Source organism: Lagopus leucura, unplaced genomic scaffold (genome assembly GCF_019238085.1).
Source record: "Lagopus leucura isolate 7727_CA_CO unplaced genomic scaffold, USGS_WTPT01 Super-Scaffold_100157, whole genome shotgun sequence".
Lineage (NCBI taxonomy): Eukaryota > Metazoa > Chordata > Aves > Galliformes > Phasianidae > Lagopus > Lagopus leucura.
The window spans coordinates 34212619-34230321 of NW_024962334.1; the positions used below are offsets into that span (position 1 = coordinate 34212619).

Genomic DNA, 17703 nt, shown 5'->3' on the forward strand with positions numbered 1-17703 from the left:
TCAATACAACAAAAGCCATAGCCATACAAAACCCAAATTTAGGTGCAATTACAGAAAATTAACAGAAATACATTTCTTCCTGCCCTTAAAAGCATCTGCCTTTAGAATCACAAAGAAGCAAAAAAGATGAGTCCACTTATTCTGACTTGTAATATTCATTACAAACTATTTCAGCTACACTGACCACAGTGCTGCCTGGCCACCTCAAATCCTTTCCTGCTTCATCCCAGACTTATCAGAAATGACATGGTTTTCTCTGACTGCTGACCAGTGTGGCCTGTACACTGCCAACATTCAAGAACAGAAAAACAGAGACAATATAGGGCAGTCGCTTACAACAGGGGACCTTGACCATAGCTGGATTGAAACATGACATCTGTGCCAAGGCCTCAACAAAAACAACTCAGATGTCTGTGTTCAGACAGACAGCATCTCCCTCTGAGCTGAGGAAAGACTCAGACCAGCAATGAAGGATTTATGCTTAATGACGGTCCTGAAATCTCCATCATTTGTTACTGATGCAGCACTCCAGAGAGGGAGACATGGGGGAACAGTTATCATGGAAGTACTTTCAACAAAAAAACCTGGGACTTCATTATGGAAGGGACCCTGCTAAGTGATTCCAGGTACCTTTTCAGAGAATAAGCTGCTGCTAGGAAAATGGTATTACCACTTGTTTAAAAGAATAAGCTACCTAGTTCTATAGTACAAGTTCATAGAAGCACTCTAATAAATTAAGCAAATATCCAGCACATCTCTGAAGGTTACAACTACACCACCTCAGAAAATACATTACCTTAGATTTTGTTGAGTCACTAGTAGCTGAATCTGTGGAAAAATTAAAAACAATTCTGCTCAGTTCCGTGCAATTTTCTTTTTTTGCTGTTGCTTACAGACAATGCTGGACTTATGGAAAAAGACAAGCACAGAACAAAATGTGAAGCAAATAAAAACCAGAACAGAGTGAATAATCAGAGCTCACAAAGATGCAAGCTGCACCACAGAAAGCCACCGCCATGAAAAGATGCTGTGAATTGTAGGCAGAACCAGCTCAATGATAGGAATGGCAAAGGAGCCCTGTTCTTCTAAATTAAAAACAGAAAACAGAAATACTAATGTTTATTCAATGTTTTAGGTAGACAGCCCCTGCAAAACCGCAGCTGAGAGACCTTTTCAGGATTGTAGCATGTACTCTCCTGAGATTCAGGATACACAAAGCAAAATTGAACGTCTTATCACTGTTGACTGCCCTACGTACAAATCGTGGTTCGTGCAATCATTTTGGGAGACTTGAGTTTTTAAAGGGATTAAGTTGCATTTTGTGTGTAAAACCCCAATTATGTATCTCTCTTCACCTGTGACTAGATAGAGGTGGAATTTTATTTGTAAATCAGCTAGATTTCAGCAGCTACCAGTTTTGTACATTTCTATAACAAGCGCTATCATGAAATGAAAAATGGACACCATAGTTTCACTGTCTCGCAAAACCCAAGATTATACAATTAAAGGGGGTAGGAAGGGGCTAGCACAGCAACTGAAAAATGTGAACTTGGATGCGTTCCACCTTTAGGAACTTGCTCCCTAGGAAGAAAGAGCTGAGCCCCCTGCCACACCCCTTTTGGACACATGGCTAATGCTTTATGACTAGAAAGACTGGTAGACCATACCATGCTATTTCTCCTCAGGGTCTGCTTCAGAGATAACAAGAAACAGCAGAAAAACTTTTAAAAAGTAGCATTGATCTGTTTAAAATACTCTTAAAAGAAAATTTACAGCACAGATCAACTTTTTGGTTTTCCATTTACAAGAAACGGGGGTTTCTGCAGACAAGGCAGCTACAGTGTGGGCAACAGTCCTCCTTCTTCCTACAGTTCCAGCTGTCCATCAGTGACATCACAGAATCCACTAATGACATCACCGTGTGATAGACTCCTCCCACTTCACCTGTTACAACATCAGTATAAAGTGACTGCTTCAGTAAGTGCTGAGCAACCCTTGGAAAACTGAAACAAAAGCTAGAGACGAAGGGAGAGCATTTGTGGGATACAACATGCTGGGTTAGTGCAACAGTATAGTGAAGGGAAGGGGGAAAAAAGTCACCAAAAAAGAGCCTGCATTGCTTGTCCTTAGCCACATAAGAGGATGGCATTCATAAACAGAAGGAAATCAGCTTTAGTATAGACATACTGCAACATATGCAAAGGGTCCCCCACTTGACAAGAAAAACGTAATTTTTGCATTCCTAATGAGCAATATTAGTACCCCACTGGAGATCAATCTTTCTGCCATCACAACACACCCCTTTACAGCAGCGCATCTGCTTCACCTTACAAGGATGATTGCATGAGTTACTGTGAATAAATAAAATAGAACATGCAAACCTCATCTTTTAACGATTATACTCTTGTTAGACAAAATTCTTTAACATATCATGCATGATTACCAACAATTCAAATCTCTAAGAAGTGTTAATGATCTTTAAGAAAAGAGAAAAACAATTTATTAGTAAAAGAAAATAGAGTGAAAGAGTTACAGTGAGCTAACAGAGTAGGTTATTCTAGCCTACAGGCTAGCACTGTCCAGGCTGTTACCTGATACGTCTCCAGGAGACACTCCCGTTCTTCCAATGTTGGTGAGTAAATGATCTATGTTTGGCACTGGCTGAGATTCTACAGTGTTTTCCTCCTGCACTGCTGTCTATAGTTAACAAACAAAGATGTCTTCATCATCGTTTCACAAATAGGTCATTATGATTCAAAAGCATTTAGAAAATTGCATCATTCACCTGAGGACACGCTTTCCTCATATATTCTTATTTTCCCATTTGGCTCTATGCTTTTTAAAACAAACGCATGGTTTCTCTTTTTCTTTGTTGGTTTTTTTTTTTTTTTTTTTTTTTTTAATTAATTATTGCAAGGACTAGAAAGCTAAAAAGGTATTTTTGAAGAGAAAACCATACAGTGATGCAATAAAAAAAAAAAAGTACGGACATTCTAGAGGAAGCAGAAGCAGTTTCTAAACTAAGGTAATTGGAATGCAAATATTTATGCCACAATACTTACAAGGGGTTCTTCAGCATCATCTTCTGTGAAAAACCAGTCATGCTACAATTTAAAATAAAAACGGTGAAAACTCCACAAGAAACACAAAGGCCAAATGTGGAACAATCAAACATGGACTGAAAATTATAGCCTGGAGTTCAAAGGATAAATACCAGACCCAAAGTGGCCCAATAAGAGAGAGCTGATCTGTGTAAGAACTTACTCTTTAAGGAATGAAAATCACCCACTTACTTTTTGGATGAGTGTTTCTACAATTTTATATTGGTCTGGCATGTGGGTAACCATGTGTGTCATGTTATCATCGGATGTCCTCACAAGCGTTGGACCAAACACTATGGCCAGGTTTCTTGGTTCCATCTAAGAAATGAAGAATTTCCATATATCATACGTGATGGAAATGGGAAAATACAATAACATAAACTCGGTATTTTAATATAGCACAACTGATATTTGAGAATCATTTTTAAAAGACAAATAAAATTTATTGAAAAAAACATTACTGATTCAGGTAAGAATTTACACTACAATAAAATCTTCCATACACAGATGTAATGAACGCATCCAACACTTCTGAAATTCAAAATCCAACTTTCATTAACCCATGGCAAATGAATAGCTCCACAAGGACAGAAACACAGGAAAAGACTGTTATGCTTCAAAAAATCTGGCTTTTTCTTTTTAAATAGAACAGAAGAAAAATTTTTCAAAGACATTGGCAATTCCCTGTGAACAAACAGGGAAAGTAAACAAATGGCACGTTATGCCTACTGACCAAGAACTCATCCAATTCACATTTACTATCAAGAACGTGGCAGCACCCAATGTGACAGACCCAACACAACTACTCATAGGCAGAGTTAAGTCCAGTAATGTCACAACATTAATCATCTACTTAATTCCCTTTTGAAGTTACATTTCTGTCAAATAATGGCAAGAAAGCAGCAGCAAAACACTAATCTTCTATTCATGCTTACTTCTCTGACTTTCTGCTATGACAGAATAGGCTGAAAATGTTCTTGCTCTTACAAAAAGGAAGTTTCAAAGAGAATGACCCAAGGCCCTGCTGCTCACCTTGATGTGAACTGTGCCCTGCAGCATGTCGTATTACTACACAACTTCATTTCCCCAGCCTTCTATATTTGATAGTATTTATATTATTTAAACCATATTTATGCAAAAATATACAATGAAAACATAAAATGATAACTGATTGCTTTGGACTTAATGGCATTTACTATCTTAAAACATTAACTACAGTTACACTAAAAGTTCTATTTTTTTGTTTGTCTATATAAATACAGATGGGTCTGCTCATTTTTAGAATGAAACCTGCCAATTTTATTTTAAATATGACATCGGTGGTGAGGGACATGGTTAGTTGGCATGGCAGGGATGGACTGATGGTTGGACTAGATAATCTTAGGGGTCCTTTCCCAACCTTAATGATTCTGCAATTTTCTGTTCTGATTTAAATTTGGCCATAGTTCATCTATTTCACATAAATCAGTTATTTGGTTTCTTTACTGTATCCCAGCAAAAAGGCATTGTGCCATCTGCCCTGATGTGAGCACCTATAAGCACACCCATACTGCACAGCTTTGCATTCATCTATGCTTCCCTGGAAAAAAAAGGGATACTGTTATTTGCATTTACAGCAGGATTACAGCATATACAGAAGCACTTAACAAAAGCCAATGTCCCCAGCCAGTGGAAATGATAAAAGGTGTTAATTAAAAGATTGCTACCCTACATGTCATGCTTTTTTTCCCCCTCTTAAACCATTGAAAGCATCTAAAAGGTCAAACATTTGAGTTATTACAGCAAATCCTACTCTTCAGTTGATTTCAGTGTCCAGGAATGTTGGCTTCACACAAAGCTGATACAACCAAGCCTTTGTCAACTGGTTCATTCAGGTCACAGACATTCACTTAAGATTTGTCCCTAACTTTTTACTCTGAAAGATTCCAAAATCTAATAAAAGACTGATCTTGTATTTTATGGGAGCTTGCGCAGTTTAAAACAAAACAAAACAAAACAAAACAAGTTCTTGTTTTACAAAAGAGTGCCATCAGAGACCTACTTTCATGCTACCTTCAAAGTCAACTGTGCATTCCTCCAGGCTTTATATTGAGAATATGTGCCATATTAATTGTTAGTTTAAACTGGTGGAAATCTCTGACCAGACACACTCCTACTGGTGTTTAAGTGGATTACATGAAATTTACAGACTTGGGATAAACCTAGGATGCAATCAGTTATTCAGAAAACAACTACCATCAGTTCGAATAAATAAACTTAATACACACTAAACATGAATATTTTGATGGGATGTAATCCAAAAATCTTCCAACATCACAGAGGTTTTAATCTCAACTACAATAATAAGTTACAGTCTTAGTCAACAGAGATAATAATGCACAAAAAACTTGCCCTTAATGAAAGGGATCGAAACAAAATATATTATGCTTTGTTTCTGTTACCTTGTTCTTTTCAGAGTTCTCTGCTACTGTCTTGAGATGCGCAGAAAGAAATTTGAGTGTCTCATAATGATGTTCAGGTAAATCATGAATCTGAAAATGATGAACAATCACAGCTCAGAATATTAAACGTTTAATGCTTATTTTGTACTATACCTACAAAGGTACACCCATACTACACAAGACACCTGATTTCAGCTTACCAGTCTCTTCAGTGTTTTCAAACGTTCAACTGGATCTTCTTTTCTGTTGGCATCTATAAAATCTGCATATTTGTCTGTTTAAAAAGCAGAAATCAATCACAAAGGTAAGACCTTTGGAAACTAAGCCTATTATACTGCATACAAACACAGTAAGGTAAGAGTGAGGAAAAAAAAAACAGCCTTCACAGACCATTACAACATTGAAATTGTAAGCATTACTTATTTTTGTTTCACATTAAAATCTAAGATTTTCATGTTTTTGTTTCTTAAATCCTATTGAGAAAAATATATTCCAACTCCAAAAACTGATTTAATCTACCCTTTACTGTGCAGGATAGTTTCAGAGTGATGCTCATCCGCTGCACTCTGTGCACTCACCCCTGCAATGCCCCCAGATCTGAGAAACATGACACTAATTAATGGTAGTAGAGGACTGTGTTCATAATCTCCCCTGAAAAGTTTATTTTGTTTGGTTTACTGAAAAACTTAAGTATGAAAAACAATAGTGCAAAGGTAACATGGCATAAAAAAAATTTCCCAAAGTCAAATTCTGCTGTTGCTCCCTGTTCATTACTACTTCTAGTGGAATTTTAAAGACCTAAATCACAAGATTGTCTGTAACCATCAAATCAGAGTTCATACCAAAATCTTGCTGCCTTTCCATCCCCCTGCCCCCCTCTATTAGCAACAGAACAAAAGTGAAAAATAAGGTTTGGATGGGTTTGTTTTGGTTGTTTAGTGTGCCAAAGTAAACAGAATATTAAAACAAGTACACTGAAATATTTGGGCACAGTATTTGAACACTAATTATTGTACAATTAAACAAATTCTATTTATAGCTCTTGTTTTTAAGTTCTATCACAGTGACTCCTTGTTCTTTAAGGAAGTAAAATCATTTATTGCAGAATTCATTCCACTGCATTTTTTCTCAAATCATCTGGAAGTTTCAAGACAACCATTCAACAGTAGCTCATAAAGAAGAAAGCGAAGGTAAACAACTCACCGTTGGTGAAAAGGGGTTCCGGGAGCTTTCTGAAGAAGGACTTCAGCAAACTGCTTATGACATTCAAGTCTCGCCATTTCTAAACATTCAGAAGAAAATGAGACAGTCTTTGTACTTCTATAATCATAGCACAACTAGAAGCTTTCAGAAGCTCAAAGTGGAAATGCTGTGACTGAAGACTTACATCATCATGAACATCTATGTCAGTCATTCCTTTGTTGAGCTCCTCTTGCATACTGGAGATGGCAGCATTATTTCCAGGAACTCTGTAAATACCTGTGTACTCAAGACCTCTTTCTTCAACTAGTTTGCAGCATATATCAACAATCAATGGGATATACTGAAGAAAAAAACATTTTGTGTGTATATATATATATCTGTATATATATATATATGCGCACACACACACACACACACACACACACATCCTTAAAGTATACATGAAAAAAGCATTTAAAATCACACTGGAAAGAAAAACTATTCTTTCATACTTTGTTGGTATGCGCTGGGGGGCAGTCATCTAGTCTGACACCAAATGTTCCTACTGCAGATGGCTTCTTTTCAAATGTCTTCCTCATAATGCTTGGAATGCCTTTCCTCCATGTCCCCTTGTCTTTAGGTGGGCTTGTCTCATCTTTTTGTTGTGTTACATAAATAAGAAAGCAAAGACACATCAAGGCATTTAAGTCGCAATAGTTACTACAAATACAGGTAACATTTACAAAAAAGAAAATAGTGTGTCACTGTCCTTTCTTGTTTTTTACCTTTATTCCTGGCCCAGTTTCCCACAGCAACTCACTAATGCATCTGAATATACCCATACTCAGAAAAAGGAAGTGGGTAGATGATACGGTGGAATTTTATTCATTCCAAGACTAAATATACATGAATTACAATAAAAAAAAAAATCCACAACGTTCTCTAAAGTAAGATCACATCACTGCTGAACGACGATGACATATAAAACAGCTATGAAATGAATACAGCCACACTAATGTTTGACATCATGCAGACCTACTTTCAGTAATTAGCAGATTTCAGGTGCTCCAAATCAGTCCCCAAAGGGACTCAAACTCTTTAGAATATTATTTATACAGAATCAGATTAAAAGTTCAGCTGAACTCTTTATTTCCATTATACAACTCATGCAACAAATTACAATTCCCATTCACCCTGTACTGCAAGTTTTCTACTACGCGTAGTACTTCTTACTCAACTATTTTTGGAAATACTGTTTCTGTAGATTTAGAATTTACTTAACATCTGCAATTCACTTACATAATCTGCAGCACAGAAATGACTAAGAGAATCTTTGTTAGGGATACATACACCCGCAGCTATAATCACTAGTTCATACTTGGTTTTCACATGTATATTCTTGAGTTTGAAAAACCCGAATAAAGCACCTTGATAGCTTCATACTAGGGCAATGAGGAACTAAAGAAATTATTTAAAAAATAAAAGAAAGAAACATGCAAACCTTTAGTGAGAAGCTTCCTCTCCGACTCATCCTTGGGAGAATGTGGACTCTGGGTCCTCTGATCTGCTTTAGTTCCAAGCAGAGTCTGCCTGATACTTAGGCTCTGACGAGGTGTTTTGGGAGATGGCTCTGTTTTGCTGCTTGAAGAACTGAAGCAAGGTACATTATTTCAGTAAAAAGAAGCTTGATAAACACACATACAAAAACTACTGGCAGCATGTAATTTACTTACCTCATCATTGTACTGTATTCTTTAATCCTTCGGCTAATTAGGTCTCTACTAGTGACACCAGTGTCCTATAAAATGAATTGAGATCTACTTTATAGTCTTACAAAATACAACAAACAGTTTTTACTTTCAGAAAACATTACCTCCTCCCATCAACAGAACACATGAAAAACAACATTCCAGTACACTTAAAAATCTAGCAGGCAGTCCTTGGGAACAATAAACACAGAACACTCAAAAACCACAAGGAAAACTGAAGTGAGTAATTACACATTAGATGTTACTATTTTCAAAGCAGTAGGTGTATGATTAAATCATATTAAACCGGAACTTACTTCAAATAGAAAACATGCAAGTCAACAAAACCTTCTATGAAACAAATCAAATCTTACATACACACAGCAGTCATACAGTTACTACTACATATATAGCTAAAACGGCCCTGAATTCAAAACATGCTTTTACCCATCTAATGACACATACATTTTATATATGTATGTATATAATGTATTTTTTAATATATATACACACATATATATGGTTATTTTGGTAATTATTTCAGAACTAAACAGATATGAAAACATTCCTCTGTTGTTCATCGCCAAAATGAAAATGCACTGAAGACCAGGACAGATATTATATGTTATATATAACAGCATGTGCTTGTTTTATGTTTAGCATTAACATTCAACTCATAAAAACATCAACATTTAATCAAAGAAATGAACATCCTTCAAAGTTTCAATTTTTAATTACTGAGAAAATTATCACACCATGCAACTGCACACGCTAGTTTGCAATGCAAGTCTGATGACTGAACATTGGTTCTATACTACAATTACTTTTGATTGATGCATTAGGGATTTTTATTATCTTAATATAAAGCTCTTCTAAGTCAAATCAACAATTAAATTAATTCCTTCATTTCAAAATGCTGATAATGAGAATACAATCATGCTTTAATAAAAAAACAAACTCAGTATACTTACCCAACTACCTTGCCTATCACATTTTCTTGTATGCTCCTGCACACATTTTGATCAATTGTTTAGTCACAAATTTTGCTGCAGTATTAAAAATAATATAACAATTACCTCATCATTTAAGTTGCTGTTTTCTTGTATTGCTTTAATCCATGCTAACATATTATCTCTGTCCTCAGCTTGAAACAGATACTCGCAGTCTGACGTGGTGAGTCTGAATACGTTTTTCCTCTTGGTTTCACAGTATGAGATGTCTATCAAACAAGCATTGATGCTTATAGGTTGTTCTTCTTCTGATGGGGTCATTTGTTCCTTTTTATCCTTGTACAAATAAAGTGAATGACCTCGAAGAACAACATATAATTGTTTCCATGGCCGAATGCTCCCACCAACTCGCTGAAAAATATAAACCAGTATGTAATTTTGGTTGTTTGCTACAATGAATGTTTCTGGGTTAAGATAAGCTACCTCCAGAAGCTTTAAAAACTATCCATAGCATATTTAAGAATGACCTGCAGAAAGCTTTCACAAAAGTGGCACTCACTAACTGTTCTCTGTCAGAAAATGGAATTGTTAGATAGCCTGTCCTCTCTGATTACCCACTGAGAGTTCAACTGACAGTAACAACGTGACCAGAATTTCACAGAGGTCTTAAAATAAACACAGCAGAAAAATATTTAGAGGATTCTTGCCCAGTCTTTTAAAAGTTATTCAAGTCAGACTCACATTTATATAACAATGTAATTCCATATCCCCACTTCTTAAGTGTTATCCCATACACATGGAAGTTAATGTGAACTCAACTCCACAATGTTCATGAATACTAGAGCTCCTTATTATTAGCAAAGAGAAAGAAAGCCACAAGCTACATTTATCTCAGGATGGATCTTTCTACTTATGTTGTTAGAAAATAGTTTATTTCACAGAAATGCAATTCTTTCAAAAGTAGTCTCTAAAAGAAGCTAAGAAATTCATTAAGGTAAATCTTCTAACAAACAGGTCTAAAACTCAGTCTTACTGATGTTCATATCTCAAAAATGTTACTAAGAAAGAATAACCAGAAAGCTTCAAGTTCCTTACCTCAGCTTTCCACCAGTTTAATATTTTTGCCAGGTTAAAAAATAGAATGAAAAAAAGAAAACCATGAAAGGTACCTTTCCTTTGTCTGTAACAAGCTGACGAAAATGGAGCCACCCTTCTTTGGAGGCATCGCCAAAGACCTCTGAAGAAGAATCTTTTCGGGAACCAGAATCTTCGGAAGATTTCTGACTGTCTGTGACCTAAAGAGAACATCACAGAAAGAAACACAGTGTACTTCTAAATAAGTTTCTCTATTATCTTTATATGCAAGATCGTATCTATCAGTGTACAAGAGGCATTTAGATAAAAGATTTAAATAACATGATTTAACTTTTGGTAAGACCTGAAGTGGTTTGATAGTTGGACTTGACCTTTGTAGGTCCCTTCCAATTGACTATTCTGTTCTTCAGCTTTAAAAGCTGGCACCATATTCAGGAAAATGTCCCTAAGAATATTCCCCTGGCAAAATATGATATCTAAAGTTTCCATAGGATAGTACGAAAATAGGGATCTTGCTAGTCTCAAGAATGGGACACACACAAACGATGGGAGTCCCAGACTCATTATTAAGCTTTTATTGGAGGCACCATAGATATGCTTCAGACTGAGGAAAATGAAAAAATCAAGAATCAAGTGGGGAGACTACAGAACAACAGACCACGTTTACTTATGTTACATGCACAGCACACAGTAACATCCAATTTTAAAAATCAACACTAAAAATAATTTGATGGATAGCAATAGCAATCACATTCAGGAGTCTTTAACACATCCTTTTGTATCTGTCAGTTGTGTAATTCATAAAACTTGTCACAGTAACTATTTTTAAGAGTTGTTAAATATTTACTTACCTTAATCCCCTTTAAGCTAGATACATGTTTGATGGACCTGTTGGGACAACAACAGATATTCAAATGAGGCTTTACAAGCTTAAAAAAAAAAATTCCAAATCAACTGATATTTTTCATGAACTTACGATTTTTCCTCATCTCTATAGTCATCCAGTCCTTCATCATATGACTTGGATCTCTCTGGTTTTGTGGCAGGCTGGCTATCCAGGACACTAGGCCTAATGGATTCTATAAGGAAGTAGAAATCTTTTAACATGGCAGAAAACTGACTCACATTTCTACAGCTTATGTGAAGCAGAAAAGAGGTTGCAATTTTCACACCTGATCATTAGAGAGTTAAAAGAAAAAAGTAGCATGGAAAGAAAATCAAATCACCACTCACCATGATCATGAGAAAGCTGTCGCCGAATTAAAGGAATTGGAGATGTAGGACTGGGAGGAACAGTTGTTATAGCAGGTGCTTGAGAAGCAGATGCAGAAATAACAGCAGAAGCAGGAATGTGTGCAATATCATGGTCAATACTAGGACTAGTCGGTTCATCTACAAAGGTAATATGTCATAAATTAACAATAAATGCATTAATCAAATGCTCAAACTAAGCGTCTGTCTGAACTTGTCATTTCTGGGATATCAGATTAAGTATGAAACACAAAGTCTTTCATACAAACACTGACGGTCCAATTAATGCATACTGTTAAATGTTTGGGGATTTTGTTGTTGTTGTTTTTTTGAACAGGAGTCTGTTTCATTTCATAAGGATGTTAAATCATACATTAGGGATAAGAGCAAAGAAAATTGTATCTTATCATTATGCAATTATATGAGAGAATGAAACAGAAATTGTGCTAACCTCTTGTAATATGATTTTCAAGTAGGCTGGTTTTGTTTGTTTGCATGCATATGAAAAACAAACTTGATACATCAGTAAGTCTAAACTCAAGAGACAGCCAAGTACTACTTCCTGAAACAAAACACGAGCATTCCAACGTACCAAAAGCTTTTTGGATTAAATCAGTATTTCAACAGCAAAGCCAACTTGCAAACAAAAAATATTTGAAATATAATTAGCATAGAGAGTACTAATCCTCCCATCCTCCACACATTCAGATACAAAAGCAAGTATTCACGTTATCAAAGATGGCACCACTACATACCAATTATTTCTTCCACTAATTGCTCATACAAACGATTGCATGCCGTACATGCCCAGCACCTCACAGTCTCAACTGCCACACGAGTCATCGTGAAAGAGTCCAAAAAAGTTTTAAGTATTTCTACTGTTTAACATGCTTCTGGCAAGATGGAAGGAGCTGAAAATGCCGTTTTGAACACCCTGAGAAAAGAGCTGTAACATCTTGGAGCACACCTCGGCAGTACAACAGAAATAATTGTACTTCATGCTTCGGCAGAAGAGAGGGGTGGAGAGAAGCGAGTCACAAGCAGGGGCTGGACTGCACTGCCATAATGAATATGAATGTATCCTAGGTGCTAAGAACTGCAATATGCAGAGCTTCTGAAAAGCCCATTGAATTCAATGGACACTTGCAAACAGAGGTTTATTCTTTGCCTTGTGCCAACACAACTGCGTAAGCTGCATTGTGCTGTTCTAACGGTCACTAACAGTTCTGTTAAAGGCAGCACACAAAATCTGGCAAAGTAAGTTTAAAACAAGATGACAAATGATTAAAGTACTGAAAGATTTAGCCATGACAGCCCTACTTTGCATGGAATGGTTAAATGCAGTAATTTTTAAGGTTTTTATTTGTTATTTTCTAAAGCATAATCCTCCACCTCTAAGCCAGCTGTGAAATATGAACATGAATAAAAAGGAGAGCAAAAGAATTCACAGCAAATCCATGACATTAAATGGAAATAAATTCTGTTTGCATCCAGTGATAAACTGAAGCATCTACAACTTGTCCGATGTAGCAGCAAGGACAGAGGAAGAACCTCAGCTATGCTACCATTTTCCAAACTACAACAGCTCACTGTCCTATTGTCATCTTTTTCATCTGCTCAGCTTCCCTGCAGCAAATCCTGAGAACACTGATGTTGACTAATGAATATTTCCACTCACTGAACAATTTTTCAGATGATTTACTTCAGAGCATATAAACTACAAGTGCTCAGCTGCAACTTAGTTCTGTTAAAGGCTTATCTCAAAATGTCACAGGCTCTACTTCAGACCACTTGAAATAAATGTGCAGGAGGTTGTGAAGAGAGGAGCTTAAGCAACACTACACAGCAGCTCACAGCAAAGCTACTTAAACACAAGATTTTGTCTGCACAAGAACAGTCCAAGTGCTTGAAAGTAACAAAAATTATTCACATTTCAGCAAATTTGATATTTGACTCCTTAGAGGTACTTTCTGTTCTGAAAGCCCTGTGTCAGAATTTTTAAAGCCTGCAGTGTGAAACAACAAAGAAAAATGAATCTTTTGAATACATATATACAAATATTTATAACAGTGAGAGTCCAATTCCTCCAGCAATGCTGATGTTGCAGTGTATTACAAAAACACATACAGAGCACACCTCCAGTGCTTTCAGTGGAAGAGGACAGAGGAGATTACATGGTTACAAGACCTATGATATAAAAATGCTTCTGTAATTGATGTCTCTTGCTGTATTATGTGCTGTTGCTTAAAACAGCATGTTGGTTATTACTTTATTCCTTTATTCTAACAGTGAAGTGGGTGCCACTTGATGAGACATACTGCTATTTTAGATGAGAACAACGCTGCATTTTGGAGACACAGCATGGACTCCAGCAGTAAGTGGCCACGGAGCTGAGCTGAATTCAGAACTGAGATCGTGGGCATCCCTCTTATCTCAAAAGTCTGTGCTGTGGATGCCCTAAATGCACAGCTTCACACTGGACAGAGATCAGAGCCATGGCATTCTTCTGCAAATGGAGCAGCAACAGCCAGCAGGGATGCACATTTAGCTTAGTACAGCTCTCCCAACAAGTCTGGACAGGGATACTTCAAGAAGCTTATCCTGTAGTACACAGACAAGAAACAGAATCCTACTCTGGGACCACTTTTCCCCTCTGCCTATAGCCAAAGATTAGCACAAATCATCCCTGATGAGCACATCTGGATGCTGTCCTAACTGGAACTGACACCACCTTCATGGTGAAAAAGCACTTTCCTGCTATCACAATCAAACTACTTCCCTGTTAAGCTTCATAACTAGGGAGACCATGTAATTAATTCTCATTTTTCCTACAGGTCATGAGTGGCTTTTGCAATATACTGAACAGATTTATAGCATACACATTTATAGCAATTTTCTTGAATTGCCAGTATATAGTAAGATTATCTACAACATTCCTTAGACCAATGCTCTTCAGCATCAACATATGCTACTTGAAGAATACTTCAAGAATGACTCAAGATCATTTCTACATAGGTAGCAACTCATCATCCCATTTCTTAGGTTAACAGAGAATTAATTCCACTCATATCACAGTCAGAATAATAAATCATCACAGTTAGAGAAAACAAAGAAGAATAATAAATTCTTCAATGCTTTAATTTCCCTTTGTCATATGCAGAAGTAATTAATGCAATGTATTGCCTTTGTTAAAAAATACGCACACTTATTTGCCAGTTCTTTACATCAAAATTTCTATTTTCCAGTCTAGAGAGGAAAATAACAAAAAAAAATCCTACTGTAAGTTTTCCTAAGACTAAAACTGGTCTCCCTTAAAAATATAAGAACTTTATTTCAAGTCTGACAAGTTACATATGATACTAGTAACTTTATAATATCATAAAGACTGCACCTGAGACATGCCATGCAGTCAGGCACCTTCAATACAGGTATCTTCCTGCTACAAACTGCCAGTTTTCATTCTTGTATACACTTAGAATATACTAACTGATGGTGACAATTTGATTAATTACAATAAAAAAGGAAGATAGAATTAAACTTCACAACATGATTGCAGCAAAGCAGAAAAGAAAACACTGGTAAATGTAATATTCCATTGGCCATCAGGTTTTGAAAAGTTTCTTCTACATGCTTCCCATGGTGGCATGCTAGAAGGAGAAACAAATACCTATTTTCCAATGTTAAACAAGCAAGGGTACTTCTGTTTCCTCAGTGGAGCTGAAATCCTCAAAACGATTCTTTCCCACTTCCACACACTCAGTGAGCAAGCAGCTCAGGGACAGCTTGGTGGGCACTAACACCACAGAAGCAGAATGAGGCCACCCAGTACCCTAACTGAGGTAGAAGTGGAGCAATTGGGCTCATTTCCACAAAGTGTCAGAAGCTCCCAGTGATGCTCCTTATTTCACAGTGGATCTAATTGCTACAGGAGTCAATCCTGATGCTGTTTCAGAAAGATGCAAGCTTTAATAAGACTGCAAATGATATCACTGGTACAGCAGGGGAATAGCTGTTCAACACCTTCCAAAGCTGAAGGTTACTCATGGCAAGCTTTTATATAATGTTGAGGTGATTACAGAGCAAACTGTGATGTATGCCATACAAGTTACTGCCTGCTGATTCAACACACTGCAAACACTGCCACTGCTGTTCAATTAAAACTAACAGATAACTGCATAGAACCTCTGTATTTTGACTTTTCTCTTAAGTGTTTGTCAAATTTGTCCGTTTGAGTTTCTTTGATAAACCAATGAGCCTGTGCCACAAAAGCCCTCACAGAGCAAGGGAGGACATGTGCTGCTCAGCAGTCGATGCAAATGACTGCACAAAACGCAGTGAGGCATGCAGAGCAAACAAGCTAGAGGAGAAGCCACACACATTCTCTTCAGTTCGTCATTACAGGGATTGATGGTGTCCCTTCAGTGTCTGTCTGTAATAAAGAGGGTAAAGCCTTCAGAAGTACTTCCAGTTTCACTTTTCGTTTGAGGAAAGAATGTGAGTACCACTTGTTCCACACTGCTATGAAGCAAACTAAGACCAGACATCAGAAAATGACCTCTACATGCTGACAGTGTTCCCAAGGGAATGACAGATACTGCTTGTATACACAAGAATGCAAGCATGCACCTGATGATCAGCAACAGCCAGCCTTTGTGGAGAGCCTCTCAGTGTAAGAACATTTGTAGGAGGTAAGATACAGAAGATTTCTTAAAAACTGAAAACTCCAACTACAGTTAACTTGTGTTAGCTGATTTGCTAACTGAAGCAGAAAGAAATCTGTGCACAAAAACACGTTTCTGCTGCTACGCACTTGGAGATTATGGACCTTCAAAGGAAGAGCACTCATACACAATGTATATTATCCAACAAAAATATTCATAACATTCTGGATCTTCAAAGACACAAACTCTACTTCACATACAGTGAATTCATTAACTACAGCAGCAGAACTGGTGATTTCCAAATGGAGGCCTACAAAGGTGAAGTGTGACAGAGGATGTACCATCTCTGCCCTGCGGATGAGGTCACCTCAAGTTTCTTTGCTGGTGACTGGAAGAAAAGTCACTTCCAAAGCTAAAAATCAGCTTTCCTATTTAGCACCCTTCAGACCTGGCAGTGTTGCAAGCAGCATCTCAATAGCTCAGAGGCCCCTTGCTTCCCTATGAAGAAGCGGAATTTCAGCTGAATACAGATGTACGAATACTGATCTACCTATTCACAAGATTCATTTTCCTTAAAAGTCTGTCAGGGAGGCAGTCAAATGAAAAGGCCACGTATACAATTTCATCTGCATAGTAAGAAGGCCAGAAATGATCAACAAAATTCTGTTTCACTCAGTCAAAAACGAACTAGTAGATCAAACTACTCTGCTATCATACAAACAGCACAACAAACTGACATATAACTCACAGAAGTGGCTTTTAATTGCCTATCTCAAAGCACAAGCTGCTGCACTGTCAAGACTTGCTCCCCTTTATACTCTAAGAAGGTTTTGCTGGTTAAGATTCTGTTGTTTGCTAGTTTTTAAGTACTTGCAATGCTGACAGCACTGATTGTCTTTACAAAGAACCACTTCACATATCTACTTTACGTAATTATCCTCATGTAGCCAAACGAACATAATGGAAACATGTCTGCATGCTGATCACATCCATTTTGGTAAGCCACAGAAACAGGACTGGAACAAGAATCCCGAATCATCAAATCCAGTCTTCCATTAGTGCACTTGAGTAAATAACGCATTAATTGCAGTGATGGAGTTTCACTAAAACAGAAAAAGGCTTCCCTGTATTATTCCCCATGTAAGATCTATGACAATATGTTGTTTATTTCAGTGTTAAGCAAGTAAACATACAGCTATCCATGTCTACAGAGTAATAGAAAGCATTACACAGTGGTTCTAAAGGTCCCAGATCACACTATTATCCTGCCACAT

General features: G+C 37.0%; 2 protein-coding genes across 4 annotated transcripts in view; one reads left to right on the plus strand and one right to left on the minus strand.

Moving 5' to 3' along the window:
- KIAA1217 (KIAA1217 ortholog) overlaps nt 1-982 on the plus strand; it is a 349470-nt gene extending 348488 nt beyond the window's left edge. The window contains exon 21 of the mRNA XM_042888190.1: nt 896-982. Coding sequence (XP_042744124.1) covers nt 896-967 — 72 coding nt within the window. The 3' untranslated portion in view covers nt 968-982. The remainder of the gene's footprint in view (nt 1-895) is intronic.
- The window catches only part of ARHGAP21 (Rho GTPase activating protein 21), a 106685-nt gene that overhangs the window by 3094 nt on the left and 85888 nt on the right, over nt 1-17703 (minus strand). For 2 of the 3 annotated variants that reach the window (XM_042888179.1, XM_042888180.1), the window contains 16 exons: nt 11751-11909; nt 11494-11596; nt 11369-11405; nt 10592-10717; nt 9549-9833; nt 8458-8522; nt 8226-8374; nt 7237-7379; nt 6930-7085; nt 6746-6824; nt 5743-5816; nt 5543-5632; nt 3294-3419; nt 3063-3104; nt 2592-2697; nt 797-828 (listed from right to left, as the gene is read on the minus strand). In XM_042888179.1, the coding sequence (XP_042744113.1) occupies nt 797-828; nt 2592-2697; nt 3063-3104; nt 3294-3419; nt 5543-5632; nt 5743-5816; nt 6746-6824; nt 6930-7085; nt 7237-7379; nt 8226-8374; nt 8458-8522; nt 9549-9833; nt 10592-10717; nt 11369-11405; nt 11494-11596; nt 11751-11909 (1772 nt within the window). The remainder of the gene's footprint in view (nt 1-796; nt 829-2591; nt 2698-3062; nt 3105-3293; nt 3420-5542; nt 5633-5742; nt 5817-6745; nt 6825-6929; nt 7086-7236; nt 7380-8225; nt 8375-8457; nt 8523-9548; nt 9834-10591; nt 10718-11368; nt 11406-11493; nt 11597-11750; nt 11910-17703) is intronic. The other variant, XM_042888181.1, reaches the window with a different exon arrangement.